The sequence below is a fragment of the Lathamus discolor genome, chromosome 8, assembly GCF_037157495.1.
Source record: "Lathamus discolor isolate bLatDis1 chromosome 8, bLatDis1.hap1, whole genome shotgun sequence".
Taxonomy (NCBI): Eukaryota; Metazoa; Chordata; class Aves; order Psittaciformes; family Psittacidae; genus Lathamus; species Lathamus discolor.
In genome coordinates this window covers 17,440,547-17,454,912 of record NC_088891.1, presented here as the reverse complement: position 1 = coordinate 17,454,912, position 14,366 = coordinate 17,440,547, and the positions used below count along the sequence as shown (strand labels likewise).

The 14,366-nt window shown below is 38.3% G+C and overlaps 1 protein-coding gene and 1 long non-coding RNA gene across 6 annotated transcripts in view; one reads left to right on the top strand and one right to left on the bottom strand.

Moving 5' to 3' along the window:
- The window catches only part of RORA (RAR related orphan receptor A), a 400,239-nt gene extending 388,360 nt beyond the window's left edge, over positions 1 to 11,879 (top strand). For all 4 annotated transcript variants that reach the window (XM_065688646.1, XM_065688643.1, XM_065688644.1 and 1 more), the window contains 2 exons: positions 885 to 997; positions 2,237 to 11,879. In XM_065688646.1, coding sequence (XP_065544718.1) covers positions 885 to 997; positions 2,237 to 2,401 — 278 coding nt within the window. In that variant the 3' untranslated portion in view covers positions 2,402 to 11,879. The remainder of the gene's footprint in view (positions 1 to 884; positions 998 to 2,236) is intronic.
- The window catches only part of LOC136018952 (uncharacterized), a 28,057-nt gene that overhangs the window by 13,536 nt on the left and 155 nt on the right, over positions 1 to 14,366 (bottom strand). The window contains exons 1-3 of one of the 2 annotated variants that reach the window (XR_010614674.1): positions 14,184 to 14,363; positions 7,722 to 7,878; positions 1,386 to 1,455 (exon numbers count right to left, since the gene is read on the bottom strand). This is a non-coding gene — a long non-coding RNA (uncharacterized LOC136018952). Of the gene's footprint in view, positions 1 to 1,385; positions 1,456 to 7,721; positions 7,879 to 14,183; positions 14,364 to 14,366 lie in introns of those variants that run through there. The other variant, XR_010614675.1, reaches the window with a different exon arrangement.

Here is a 14,366-nt window from a genome sequence, read left to right as displayed (position 1 = left end):
TGGTACAAAGATCCCGAGGTAGCTTTGTACCATCATGAAACTGGGTACACCAAGAATGACAATGCTGCAGGTCACCCCACAAGGCAGCCTGCGTCTGCCATCCTGAAATAACTGAAATAACCTCATAATCTCAAGTAGATCGGCACAGTACTCCAGGTTCTGGGAGGGCTTATGAGATCAGGTGAAACAAGATACCAGTGCACAAAGTTTGTTTGTGCCTGGCATAACACTGAAGGAAATAAAGGCTGTTTTCAGACTGCAGCAGAGTGGGTCAGGAGTGGTGGTGGGAGAGGTTGTTATTGACAGTGGGTTTATTGAGAGTGTCACAAATACACTCCAGTGCTGTGAGCCAGAGTGGAACCATGTTAGCCCCATGTCTTCGGATGTCAGCCACAGAAATGCCCAATTTTGCCACAGAGCATGGACAGCAAACATTGCTTTTCAGCGAGGAAGTTCAGGAGCTTTTTTGATAGTTTTAATAGCTGAATATTTGCTTCTGATTTTTCTGTATGTCCCTGTAAATCTTAGCAAGAAGATCCACTTCAACTCTTGTTCATTATGTGATCTGTTCATTTCCCATGAAAAGTTGTTAGCTTAATTTTGTAATACCCTGCATTTTACAGACCTTGTTAGCAAATGATTACTAAATCTTACTCTGACACAGTGTTCTTCTAATTAAGGACTTCATAAAAGTAATTGTAAATGCCCATAATAAATACACTCCAAACCCTATTGATTTTGAAACTCGTTTTCTATGCAAGAGTATAGAAGAAGTGGAAGGAAGGTTGCAAACAAAAAAGATGAATCTGTAACAGACTCGGTACTTCTGGTGTGCTGTGACTGACGTGTGCAGTACTCGAGGTGTTAACTCCATTTATATTTAGATCGCTCGTGGCTTCAGGAGAAAGTAAAGATTGAAAAACTCCAACAGAAGATCCAGCTAGCGCTTCAGCACGTCCTACAGAAGAACCACCGAGAAGATGGAATCCTAACAAAGGTAAGAACCGTACAGTGCCACACCATGGAACTGCAGAAGGAGGCTTACTTAAGAATGGGTGTCCTGAGCATCGTGTAAAGTTTTATGCAGTTAATTTGTTATTTATGAATCCAAAATGCTTTGTTTAAAATCAAGGTGCTCAGCTGGAACTACTTACTAAAAACTAGAAGAGGTGAAATGATAATGTACAAGGTTGATAACAGTCTGAAACCAAGTATTTTAATGTTGAACTGCATGAGAAGTGATGAAGGTTTTTACCCTCCTCCTCCCACACAACATTTCTGCCACAGAGTTCTATTTCAGTTCTACAATATGCATGCCTTAAGCCATGTGAAGTCTCTGCCTGCATGACAATGAAGTTGTGATAACATGCAATACCCATACTAACCTTGTTGTTCTGTCTTCCATGAGAAGTTCCCCACACAGCCTTTTTTCTCAATAGTTCCAAACACTGGTGCCTGGGAAAAAAAAGATTCTGCATACTACTGTGCTCATCTAAAGTGTCTGTAGGTCATTTTTCAAAAATGGAAAAGCGGTGTGATGTTAAAAAACATAAACAGGAAGAACTGGGGAAAGATAAGCACTTCCTTATGGAGGAGCAATACGCAGCCAGAAAGCTTAAGCTCAGTTTCACACCACAGAATTAATTACAATAGAAGCTGGATGGTCCAGCCCATGTCAAATCCCAGCTCATGGAATTCTTTTCCATGACTGTATACTCTGGATACCTTTGCTGGAAGAAAGTTTCTTCCACGTGCTTTGACACAAGGATGTATTCAGTACATTCAGGGAGTACCCTAGTGATAGTGTTGAAGTACAGATCTTCCTGGTCTGTTCCTTTTCACCTGATTCGGCGTAAGTTAAAAAGGCCTAATCTGCATTCCCTCCGCAATGTTCACAGTGGGTTTAAAAGCAGTCAGGACTGCCTTCCTCCAAGGGAATGGCTAAGCTGTACAAATGAAGATCCAGCCATGAAATACTTCTGCATCTCAATGCAGTGTTTGATAGGCAGGTGAGGAAACCAAATGATACCTTTTCCTAGGAGCATAAAGAAAAGGTTACTTCACAGCTATCTTTAGTCCATTACTTCAGTAGCTGTTTAGTGCCTTCTCTCCCCAACCCTCCCCCCGCTTTCTGTATTAATGCAACCTAACAAACATCCATGACTGTGTATCAGATGTGTCATTCTTGAGGTAAACAACTGTATGTGACCCTATGACTTCTGTTCATTTTTTACAGTTAATATGCAAAGTGTCTACTTTAAGAGCACTGTGTGGACGACATACAGAAAAGCTTATGGCATTTAAAGCAATATACCCAGACATTGTACGACTTCATTTTCCTCCACTTTACAAGGAGTTGTTCACTTCAGAATTTGAGCCAGCGATGCAAATTGATGGGTAAATGTATCACCTAAGCACTTCTAGAATGTCTGAAGTACAAACAGTAAAACAAAAGAAAAGAAAAAACTAAAAATTAAAAAAAAAAAAAGAAAGAAAGAAAGAAAACCAAGACACTTTATGTGGCCCTGCACAGACCTAGGGAGCCAACACACTGCACATCTCTTGGCGGTCGGGGTCAGGCGAAGGATGGGAAACAATGAAACAAAGTTGAACTTGTTTTTCTCATGCATATGATTTCCATTATGCCTACAAATATGGACCCTTTTTCTGTCTCACCTTCTCAGTCCTTGACCTCTGTTTACACAGACTGAGGGTACTCATGTCAGAAGGTTGTTTTCTCCTGTAGTTCACTGCCCAGACTTTTGACAGAACAATCAATTTGTTGATCAGAACAGAGAGTCCACCTAGTAATCAGCGACTGGTGTGCATTGCAGAGATTTCAGCATCAGTTTGCACAACTTGCTCATTGTTTCATGAAGGACAATTTTTCTCACCTACCACTGTTTGCCAGTAGACAGAATGGCATGAAAAGGGTCCATAGCAATAGCAACAATAGCATTATAATATATTACAGGGTAAATGGGCATGAAGACTATATATAGCAAAAGAGATATTGTTTATATATTGTTTTAATTAATATAAAATGTAGTTACTGGTATAGCTTTTCTTGTTGAATTGATAAGGCACTTTCATTTTGCACCTTTTTCTTTAAATTAAATGCTAGCGTGTTCATTGTTGTGTTGCATGTGCACCAGAAATTCAAGTTTAACTGAAAAAGGTTTGGCAGGTACTAGTACGTATATGTTGGGAGGTATTTATGCTGCTGTTTTCCATGTTACTCTTAAAGAGAGGCTGGTCATATCCTGAAACGGTTATAGAAATAATTTTTTTAATAGTTGAAAATAATGACAATTTTCTGAAATAAAATCAGCTTTTCAGCTGCTAAATTCAAGGTACTTTTAGTTTCAGATCTTTCAAACCTGCATGTTTAAAATGACATGCCTAAATTCCAAGTTAGGTGCACAAGTCAAGCGCCTCACTTTCAAAGGTGCTGAGCTTCCATGCTCAAAGTTAAAGCAATTCCAGAACAGCTACAAACCAGTAATGTGCACCCTTGGAAATCAGGCTATCTGAAGTGTATTTCTGCCCACCATCAATCCAGGTTTGAAGGTAGTTACTCAAGTCTGTATCTACAGTAAAGTATGTGTATAAGACGTGTATGTAGGAAGGTTAATTTTTATATATAATTTTACATACCTTGTACTCCATATCGTAAACAATGCATTCAAACTCCACACTCCAGCCTATCAAAATCCACAGAAGTCAAAATTCATAGTCTTTGACTTCAGTGAGGTGAGACACTGACCTCTGTTCTAGCTCTCAGCAGTGCAGTTTCAGGCAGCTGACCAGAGAAGTCCATTGGTCTCCTTATTTAAAATATGCACTTTAAAGTTTATCAGATGAGGACAGACTTAACGAAGTAAAGGCACACGGTTTGGTTGTACTCTGTGTAATGCCAGGAAACTGTTAATATTATAGATCTGCATTCTGTAATTCTGGAATTTTGATTCCCATATTGCATAACCAACAAATAAGCTGAATCTTGCAGTCTTTATCACTCCTTATTATTGCCAATTATCCTTCCCTTTAGGAAGAATCCTATCTCTAAGCAGATGTGGCAGGTAAACCTAGTTCTGAAGGCAGATTCACAGTAACTGACATCACAAAATACACTGGGACTGGCTGAGCCAGAGGTGTGTCATTGGTTTGGATGAGATAGATGTGTAACTGGATGCCTTAGAGGTCGACACAAATGAAGTTCTTGATGAAGTATGTAAGAAAAGAAAAAAACAGGAACTTTAAAAACCAGTAAGGAACGGACAGAATGTGCTCGATGGGTTTGATTTCTTACATTTAGTATACTTGTTAGGTAACAGAAGTGAACCACTCTGAAGCCTATTTTTAAAACGAGGAGTAGGTCAGTGGGTTACTATAAACAAAACAGAGGTTTACTCCATGACTTGAACATGCTTCCTATGGGATCAAATTGAGGCATTTAGCCATCATGCGTGTTAAAATTGTCACAGTCTGCCACATCAGGGAAGCTTACAGCTATTGCTCACCTCTGCAGTTTGAAAGGAGGGGAAATGAGCAGCCCGTATTTCCCCTTCAAAGCAGTATGCCCCTGCAGTGTGGGAGGGGAACACCTGCACCTCCAGGAGCACTGGGATGGAGCCATGAGAGTGCTTGTGGGAAAAGCCCACAGAGGCGTGCTTTTCCTGCTCCATGCTGCCTGCTGCCGCAGTTGCAGCTCACAGACAGCACAGCCACCCCCCAGTCCCTCCGAAACCCTGGTCCTAGAAGCATTGTTTACTTTACTGGAGTAACTGGCATGATACAGTACTTGCAGTCTAACATGTGTTCCTGTTCTTAAAGATACCCTTTTAACTAACAAATGTTTTCTGAATGTGACCAGCCTTAGGTGCTAGTCCTGTAAAGATCAACTAAACTTAATTTCAGTGTCAACTAATGAATAATGAAGTAAGAACTATACTTTAGAGAGCGAGATACAACTCCTACTTCTGACAATAAGTAGACTATCAGGCAAAGTATCTGGGGATTAATTTTCAGTTGCATCCTTTTCTTACCTTTTCCTGATGAGTATTAGTACTTTGCCAGGCAGCTAGGTGCCAGTTGTTTTGTTTGGTATCTAGTTCAGCATATTTACACCTGTAAGTCATTGACAACACAGATTTTTTTGAGCACTTACTAATAAACACCATGACCATAAAAAAGGCTCAGTAGGGCCTTAGCTGAAAGCCTTTTGCATCTGAAAGCAGCTTGTGGCATGTTCGGCTAGGCCAGAAAGTGCTGTCACTTTTGTCTGTGGGAGCTCCTGTGTACTGGCAAGGTGTTAAATCAGGCTGTGTGTACACACCCCAGGTAACTCTGCTTTCCTACTGCTGCCAACCGCCAGTTGGGGCTGGTGGGTATTCACATGAGTCTTTCCATAGTCTGCACAGCTCACTACAAACAAAAACATAAGGACAGCTGAAGATAAAGGAGTCATCTATTGTTTTTTGAATGATCTGTTCCTAAGAGTGAAAAACAGATTTTCATTGGGTGCTACATCTATCCACAGAGCTGTTTTCTGGCTGTCTAGGAAAGAGAGACTGCACTATGCTGTCTTTTGAACCACCCTAATGTACTCCAACATCTCCAGCATTGTTTGACGTTTTAAAAACAATGGGATTAGGTGAAAAGGGAGGCTGGTTTTAAGTTTGGTTGTTCTTTATTAAAGCTTAACTATCTTAGTGTGGATACCAAGATATCTGTGTGTGTGTGTGTGTGCGCGCGTGTATGTGTGAGTACCTCTGTGTGTGCACGTGGATGGACGTGTGGTATGGGTGAGTGCCTGCTTCTAGGCTGTTACGTGTCAATGGAATAAAGAAAATGTATTAAAAATACTTAAGTCAAAAACAGAAGGTGGAAAAAAGATTTATTCTATACAAAGCCTTGTCTGGACCACTTTAGAGAGACTTCTATTTTTTTAACCCTTCTATAAATGTTTGATGGCACTTGAAATATTCCTGCAATAAAATGTGATTTGTGTAAACAAGAAAAAATTTTGTAATGTGAAACAATGAAAGAAAGTAATGTAATTTTTCTAAAAAACAAAAAAAAAAACCACAAACGAACGAACTTTGTATTATTTTCTTGATGGAATTTGTCTATTTGTCTTTGAAAAACTTTTTATTTCATTGAATGTGCCATAGTAGAGGTGTGTTTTTCTTTCTTTTTTTGTTTTCTCGTTGTTTTTACATTCTAGCCTAAAGGAATAGCTGTGTTCCGACATTCCAAAATGCAAGCTGACATAGCGGTCACGATTAAATGGTTTGATTAGTAAGCTTCAATCATTGTTGCTTTTTTTGCACATGTTCTTCATTCCTCTACAGTGCAATATGTACATAGAGCACTTGCGGGTGTAACCTTGATCCCTCAGGGAAAAATACATATTTGTACAGGATTTTTCTTTTTTTTTTTTTTCCTTTTTTTTTTTTTTCCTACGGAATGTCGACTGAATCACTTGTCTGTTGTTGAGGGGCAGCCAGATAATAATCCTAAACCACTGTCACAAAACGTTGTTTAAAATTTGTGCCCTTTTATTATTTAAAAAAAAGAGAAATAAAAGCTATTTTCTGACAGTTCTTTGTGCTGATTGGTGACAAAGGGTAAATAGCTAAGCACCTTATGATTGACTTAACTGTGAATGACAATCCATCTCACTATCAACAACAGAAAGCCCTATCATTTTGGAGCTGGGGTTAAAAGTCAGAAACTAATGTGCTCAGGGATCTTCTAAAGCTCTTCAACAGGGTGGCCAGTACTACTGGTGGAACAAATTACGTGTTAAAAAATACTGATATTTTTTCCCTTCTCCCTCCCCCCAGGCACAAGAGAACTGGATATTTTTCTTTTCTTTTTGACTAACTGCTCTATGCGTGCCTCATTTCCTTACTCAGTTTTGCAGCAGAGCTGCTCCTAGGTCTGTTTGGTTCAAAACAAAAGTTTCTCCGAACAGCGCAAAGGTTTTGTAGTTATATTTTAGAAAACAAATTAATGCTGACCCTTAAATGCATGATTGAAATTAATTTCAATACCCTCAAGACATTTTTATAATGATAGGACTGTTTTCCCAGATGAATTTCAGTGTTTTGGAGTAGAAAATGAGGTTTCAGTATTTAAATTATTGTCAAAGAAAACAAATCATTTTATGATAGTGCAATAAGAATGCAAAGGGGATGATGAGGTTTTGGCAATGAAGTCACATAAAAGGGAACCTAGATCTGCAGGAATAAAAGAACAGCACTACAGACACTGTCTGTCAGTGTTACATATGATTCATGGTAAAGCAAAAAAACTGACTGGAAAGAAACACTGAGGCTGAAGACATTTTCACACCTAGTGCATCAAATACAGCAATGCCAAGTGATGAAAATGGCATAAAAACCAGCAATGTCTAGGAAGTCTCCAAGTGCCAAATTGTAGGATTCGGGAAGCCTGTCCCAGTTAGCCTTGGTTTATGGCTTCATATGTTTGGAAAATGCAAGTAGAAAAGTGAATAAGCAAATGCAAACAGCAAGAGCAAGATTTCCAGACTTTCGTTAGATGGGGAAGAGAGTGAATTTCTCATCAAGCCTGTCTGCTTGCAAAAAGCATCAGTTCTCCAGTTTCTTAAGTTATTGAGGGTTTTTTCACTGGATATATGGCTTCCAGTTGTTTACTTTAGGTTGCTTAATAGATAGGGAAATTTTTCTTACGGCTTTACAAGCTGACAGTCGAGTTTAGCTTGGCTTGGCCTTCCGAGGCAGACAACTGCTTAGCAAATATGACCTCTTGGATCAGCGGGTGTTCTGGCAGCTTCAGCAGAAGAAAATTCCTATTGCTGATTCACAGTAGCACCTCTTCTTTACATACCTGCGTATCAATTAAACAGACTGTTAGTATGTACAATCTATGAGATGTTTTAACTATGTAGTGGGGTGATCACTTTTTTGGGATTGGCACAGACATTCCCCAATCTATACTTGATGAACAAAAACTGGTTGCCCAGTATAAGCTGTGCAAACAATGTGGTGTTTTTTCTCTACACATTCCTAAACTTGCCAATGTAAATGTAATTATTTATATAAATGTCAGAAACAGCATTTACTATCCAATATCCAAAAATAATAAGCGATTTTCTCTTGAGTATTCAGTATATGACATTCTACCTGTGCTAGCTGATTCAGATTGCACAGAACACCTTTACTTTCCTTAGCTGGAGAAAGATAAGTATTTGATTTTTTTTTTCATTATTAATACTAATATTTATTACTTTAAAAGTTTCATCCATGAATATATTTGAATATTAGCCTCCTATTTTCTTTATACTTTAGTATTCCTGTCAGTAAATCATTTGATGGAAATGAGGGCAAATGCATACAGATACCAAATACCACAGCAAAAAGAGAAGTTTTAAAACTTAAATGAATATTTATTTTAAAATCATTGCAGTATGTGCTTTAATCCTAGTACTGTGATAATAGCTCGCTAAATAATGCTGAGTCACTGGACTTGAGGGGAAAAATACGTAAGATTTAGGATAATACATGGTCTGTCTTTGGAACTTTATTCAGGTACTAAATAGAACTGTAACATCAAAATAGAAGCTGTATTCTACCTTTTGCATATGTAATGTTGCTGGTTAACTCTTTTTTTTCTTGCCTTTATCATTGGTAGAATATAGCAATAACTTCGTAGCAATAAGTAGGCTATCCAAAAAAGACACAAAACATGATAAAGGCTTCAGATCAATACACGTAGATTAATTTCTTCTGCCACAATATTCACTTGTATGTCTTCCCTCATAATCTTATTACTTGTCCAAGCTGAATTTCACAGTCAAGTTCTTCAACTTGACATGTGACATCACACCTTTCTGTTAACATCTGCATGTTTTTGGTGTTCATATGTCCTTTGTATACTTGTTTTCCTGTAAGTCAGTGTTTCTCAAGGTTTCTGAAAGCACAGTCCCTCTGGGCTCTATTTCTTGATGGGGCTCTGTGTTGGAACTTTTTCTGGGCAGGGAGTGCGCACCAGCTATAATTACTGGCGGCATTTCCTAGCTGGAGGAACTGAGTGGCTGCTAGTACTTACCAACATCACGGCTGCTGCAAATGCTTGGTGCTTGCAGCCAAGAGCCAGCTCCTCCAGGCTGGGGGGGCTGAGCTGCATCCAGCCAGTGGGATGAGTTCCACTTGTCTGCAGCCAGCACCACCACAGGCTCTGCGCTGGAGAACCGAGCTGCTGCACTTCACCTACAGCCGAGCTACGCTTGCCTGACACAGTGTTTTGATAATAATCTAAACACTTTGGCAACTTTCAAATGGTTGTGACTTTCGGTTTGAGAAACACTACCCTAAATTACCCCACAAAGTCTTAATGTAGATGCACAAACTTTACAGGAACTTGCAATCTGTAATGCTATCTATATCTAATGCAGAGAATTCATAAGCAATACAGTGAATTTTATTTCACAAAAAGGCATACGTACTGTACACCTTTCTAAATCCAAAATGTTCCTCATTTCTACATTGATTTATAAACAAGCTACATAACAGTGGTGAATATTTGAACTATTAGGACATTAACTGGCTGCTTCTTTATATGTACCTGTATTGTCTGCCTGCTCCTTTTCTGGAGACGTGTTTTTGTATTGGATGTTTGGGCCAATGGGAGGCTTCAAGCTACAATGTATTTTCCCAGAATAAATATATTTAACGTATGACAAACCCCAGACAAGGCTTTTTAAAATGTATAAAGAACTGCAGTGTTAGGTGGTTTCTTTGCAAACTGTTTTCAATGTTGTCCATTTTTATGGCACCTTTAACAATATTCTTGTTTCCAAAGTACAAAAAAAAAAAGGTTAAAAATACTCTAGCCATAACTGAATGTCAAGCAATAAAAACAAATGACTTTTTGTGCATAGATTTAAAAGAAATACAAGTTTTAGACATCTGCATGTAAATGCAATCTCTTGTTTACTGCTTTCTTAAACTTGAGCAATTGATTCCTTATTTTACTACTAATTTAAGGACTTGTAATGGCCTGTAAACATTTTATCTTGCTCTATTCTTTCAACTCTAACTTTGTCTCTGCTTTGGAGTCATAATATTTAATGTTGTTCTGCTCACCTCTATACAGTTAACTTTTTGCTTTCATTCTGTATAGATAAAGTTATACTATAAACAGCCTACACAGTGCAAATATTTATCTGTTTATCAAATACCACATTATGCTGTATAATATCTGTTTTACTATATAATCTATTTTAGACATAGCTGTTTAGAACTAGAGTGTGCTATTTTTGTGTTTTTCTGATGTGTGGTGCTAGATAAGTTACTTTTGTGAACAAAAGCAAACAAACCCCTTTTATTCCTAGACAATACCACCTTTGGGTCTTGTTAATTTCACTGAGTATAACTATATATAAATATATATATTTGTGTATATATATATATATACACCAACATATGCCCAACAAGTACCTGTATCAGAGTACAAGATTTGGGACATGGTTTTCTCTTTAAATGCATAGTGTCATTATATAAATTATTCTATAGTATATTTAATAAGGAGAAAATTACTTCACTGGTACAGATACTTGATATCAAATGTAGAATTTTTTTCTACATTATTAACATTATTAATTATTAACGTTATTAAAAATGTTCTGTCCAGCTTGTTATCCTTTTGATTACTAAAACAGTCTGTCTGTATTGTATCAGAAAAAAAAGAAAAACATCTAATCTGCCAGTATAAAGTAATTGCAATATGTTGTCTGTCTGAAAGGGAGGTAGTTATTTGGCTTTTGGGGAGAATTCTATCCTGTCGTTGCATCTGGTATTTATAGATGTTATTCTGCTGGGTGCCTTCCTCCCTCTTCACTTTAAATAGGATCTGTACACACTCAAATGCGGATGTTACTAGGCCGTGCTGACACACTTAACTCCAGTTACTGTAAATAGGAATGTTCTGTACATCTTCCATCATAGATGGATGGCTAAATTCAGTCCTTGGATATGCTTTCTAAACCATGCATACACATCCCAGGACAGCCATTAGCACCTAAAGCTAATTAAGAAGTGGAATTTGCAATGTTTTGTCAGGTCTGGGGGTTTTGTTTTTATTTTTTATGTATACCTTAATTTACATAGTCATGTACCCTTAAAAGTACTCCTGTCCCCTGTTCCTTTCATTCTAAGATATTGTTTTCATGTTAATTCTTAAAAACTCATGGATATCAAATATCTAACTATGGAGGTAATTAACCTTTTAAATATTTATTAGATTTTTTTCTGTAATATTACTGAATTTATAAGATCTTTAGCAAAGATTTTTGAGCAATTTATTAAATACAATGTTTCTGTTTACTGCACTTTTTGATAATAGAAGGTAGTGAATTTTAAAGCCATGGTTCTTGGCTTCCATGCACTGCTTTTATACCCTCAATCCAAGGAATATATATATATAAATAATTTTTTTTAAACAGCAAACATACTGTTGTCCTAAAAATAAATACAAACTTTACCGCACCGTGGGTATATTTTCATAAGTGGAATGTTTAACTGCAAACACTATCAGGACAATTATAAAAACCTCTTGAAGCTACAATCTTATTTAAATATAAGCCATGATAATTTTATTTTCCCTTGTTGTTGATTTAAGTCACCTTTTGATATTTTCCAAGAGAAAAGGACTCGCTCTTAAATTTGTATGTACAACCTCCATGTAATGCCAGGAACACGTTCTCCCTACTGTTTTAATTTTAATAGTTTGATATATTTATGCAAAACCATTTGGTTAAAATATATATTCTCCCTGTTTACTAAATGTTCAATGTAACGAGACCAGAATAAATGCTGATTACAAATACACATCAGTTTGAAGATTAAGCACATAGACTTCAAAAACCTCGTTGAGTGATATGCTCAAATTTCTGTAAATACACATAAGCTGAAATGCAATTATACTGTACATGTAAATATATGCTGTCTGTTATGTGTACAGTATGTACAAATTCCTTTTCTAGCCACATAAAATCGAAGCCATCAAGAGGAATACTAAAGTGGTATTGTACTAAACCTTTGCTAATGATCTTTACCCAGTCACTTCACTTCTCACTTTCATGGACCTGTCCAACTCACTCCTACGATAACCTGCTTATATTCAAGTTTGTTATTTTACTCAGTCCCGAAAAAAGTATTTTGATTCATTTTGTAAATATGACTGTAAAAATAAGAGATTTAATGTTGTCTTTTAAATACTCCAATTTTCATTCTAATATGAATGTTGTTATATTGTACTTAGAAACTGTACCTTTAATATTACATTACCTTTATTAAGTGCATTGAACACATCGATTTTAGATGTGCTTTATGTACTGTTATCCTGTAATAAAACTTCAGCTTCTAATGGAAAAAAAAATCTGTCTTAATTTTTTGTCAGTAGCATCTGGTTTGTTTTTCCAAATTGTGGTTTATTAGGCTTATTCCTTAAGGAATGAACAGTTACAAAATTAGGCTATGCTACCAAGCACATAGAGCTCTTTAGGACATATATCACATAATGTTTGGCAGCAGGGAAACAAGACAATGCCCAAGCACCTTGTAAGCTCCCATTTTGGCCAACAAGCACTTTAAAATTCCTCGCAGCGAGTGTGGATCAATCTAGCTTCCCTCTCCTTGAAGGTGTCTTCCTGTTAGAAATCACAGTTCAGTGAAGAGTGCGAGACAGAAGATACCTGGCTTAAGGCCTTCCCAGTGACTCTGGAAATAGTGCTATGGGTTAATTCTAAATGAGGATCTGGGTGTCAGAATTTAGGTTTTAATACAATTTAGGCATCAAAATTCGAAGTGGCAACTCCCCTCTGCTGTGCTAACTTTGGGAGCACCCGAATGTCAGCAGCACACTTAATTCTTCAGGCATGCACGATTGTACTTTTGCACCTAGACCCAGAAAGTTTCCATCTTGACAGAGTTTGAACAGCTCAGTATTTATATGCCTGTCCATGATCCAGAAATACCTACTGACATTCACTTTGAAGCCCCGTATCTGGGAGCAGCCTTCACCTGCAGATCACATATACAAAAAAAAAAACCCTAAATAGTGGAAATGTGTTCTTACAACTGTTGCATCAAGTAGTGCTACAGAAGTTAGTTCTACAGCAGCTCCGTGACTAAAGCAGTCTCTGAAACACTGAAAATCCAAGTTCATTTTTCTCATCCTCAGGACATCATTCCTGCCTAATCTTTCTACTCAAAGGTGAGATTCTAATCACCAAGATACAGGTTAGGCAACAACTATTCATGTTCAATGTAAAATGCAGGAGACAAACCGAGGACTCCTATGGCCGCCCATAAGGAAAACTAAACTGCAGTTTAGGAGGTGGCAGTTTTGACCCCTGACTATTTGACAGAATGGTTCAGGTTAGCAGGGACCTCCAGAGGCCACAAGCAGGGCCACCTACAGCCACTTGCTCAGGACCGCATTCAGACAGCTTTTGAGTTATTCTCCACTGATGGCAACTCCACAACTTCCCTGGGCAACCTGTGCCAGTGCTCGATTGCCCTCATCATGAAAAAGTGTTTCCTGATATTCATGGTTATGTCATGGAACTAAAAGGATCACATCTAGGAAGTAGCACCATTAAAAGATATGCAGACTGAAGCAGGACTTAACCTGACGCATTCAAAACAAGTCTTCTAATCTTTAGGATACGTAACTGCTACCCTACGTGGCAGCAGTTTTGAAGTAAGATTACTCTATACAAGGATACCTCCAGGGCTGGAGTGGATCCAATAGGAGAAATCCTTCCACATCTCAAGAGATACACAAACCAAAAAAGTCCAGAATTTAAATCAAACAATGTCCTTAAAACTGATCTGCAAGCACCCTTTGCTGGTGGGTTTAGATAGCATTCTGAATCATCTCAGTATCTTTTATGTACTTGTATATAATGCCCAGAGTTTGTTGCGGCATTAGCTGCTGTGAACGCTTTGATCACTTCATGCCGTAGTACTTCCCTCTTAATGTTCCAGCTACGGACATGTGCAGGGGATCGCCTTTTCTTGTAACACACGTAAATGAGTTTCCATCACCCAGACCTGCCGAGAATATTTGAATTCCACACCTCACCACACAGGGAAGCCCGATCATCAGTTACGGGGCTGGGGCCCTACCTACGCGGTAACAGTGAGCCAGCCGGACAGGAAGAGCAGGGGAGGAGGGAAGCTGATGCGGGCAGCAACCTCCGCGGGGCACCTCGGCCCTCTCACGCACGGCCCAACGTCCCTGAGGGACGAGCCGCCCGGCACACCCAAGGTGGGACCTGCCCCTCGAGGCACCCAGCACCCGGTCAGGGA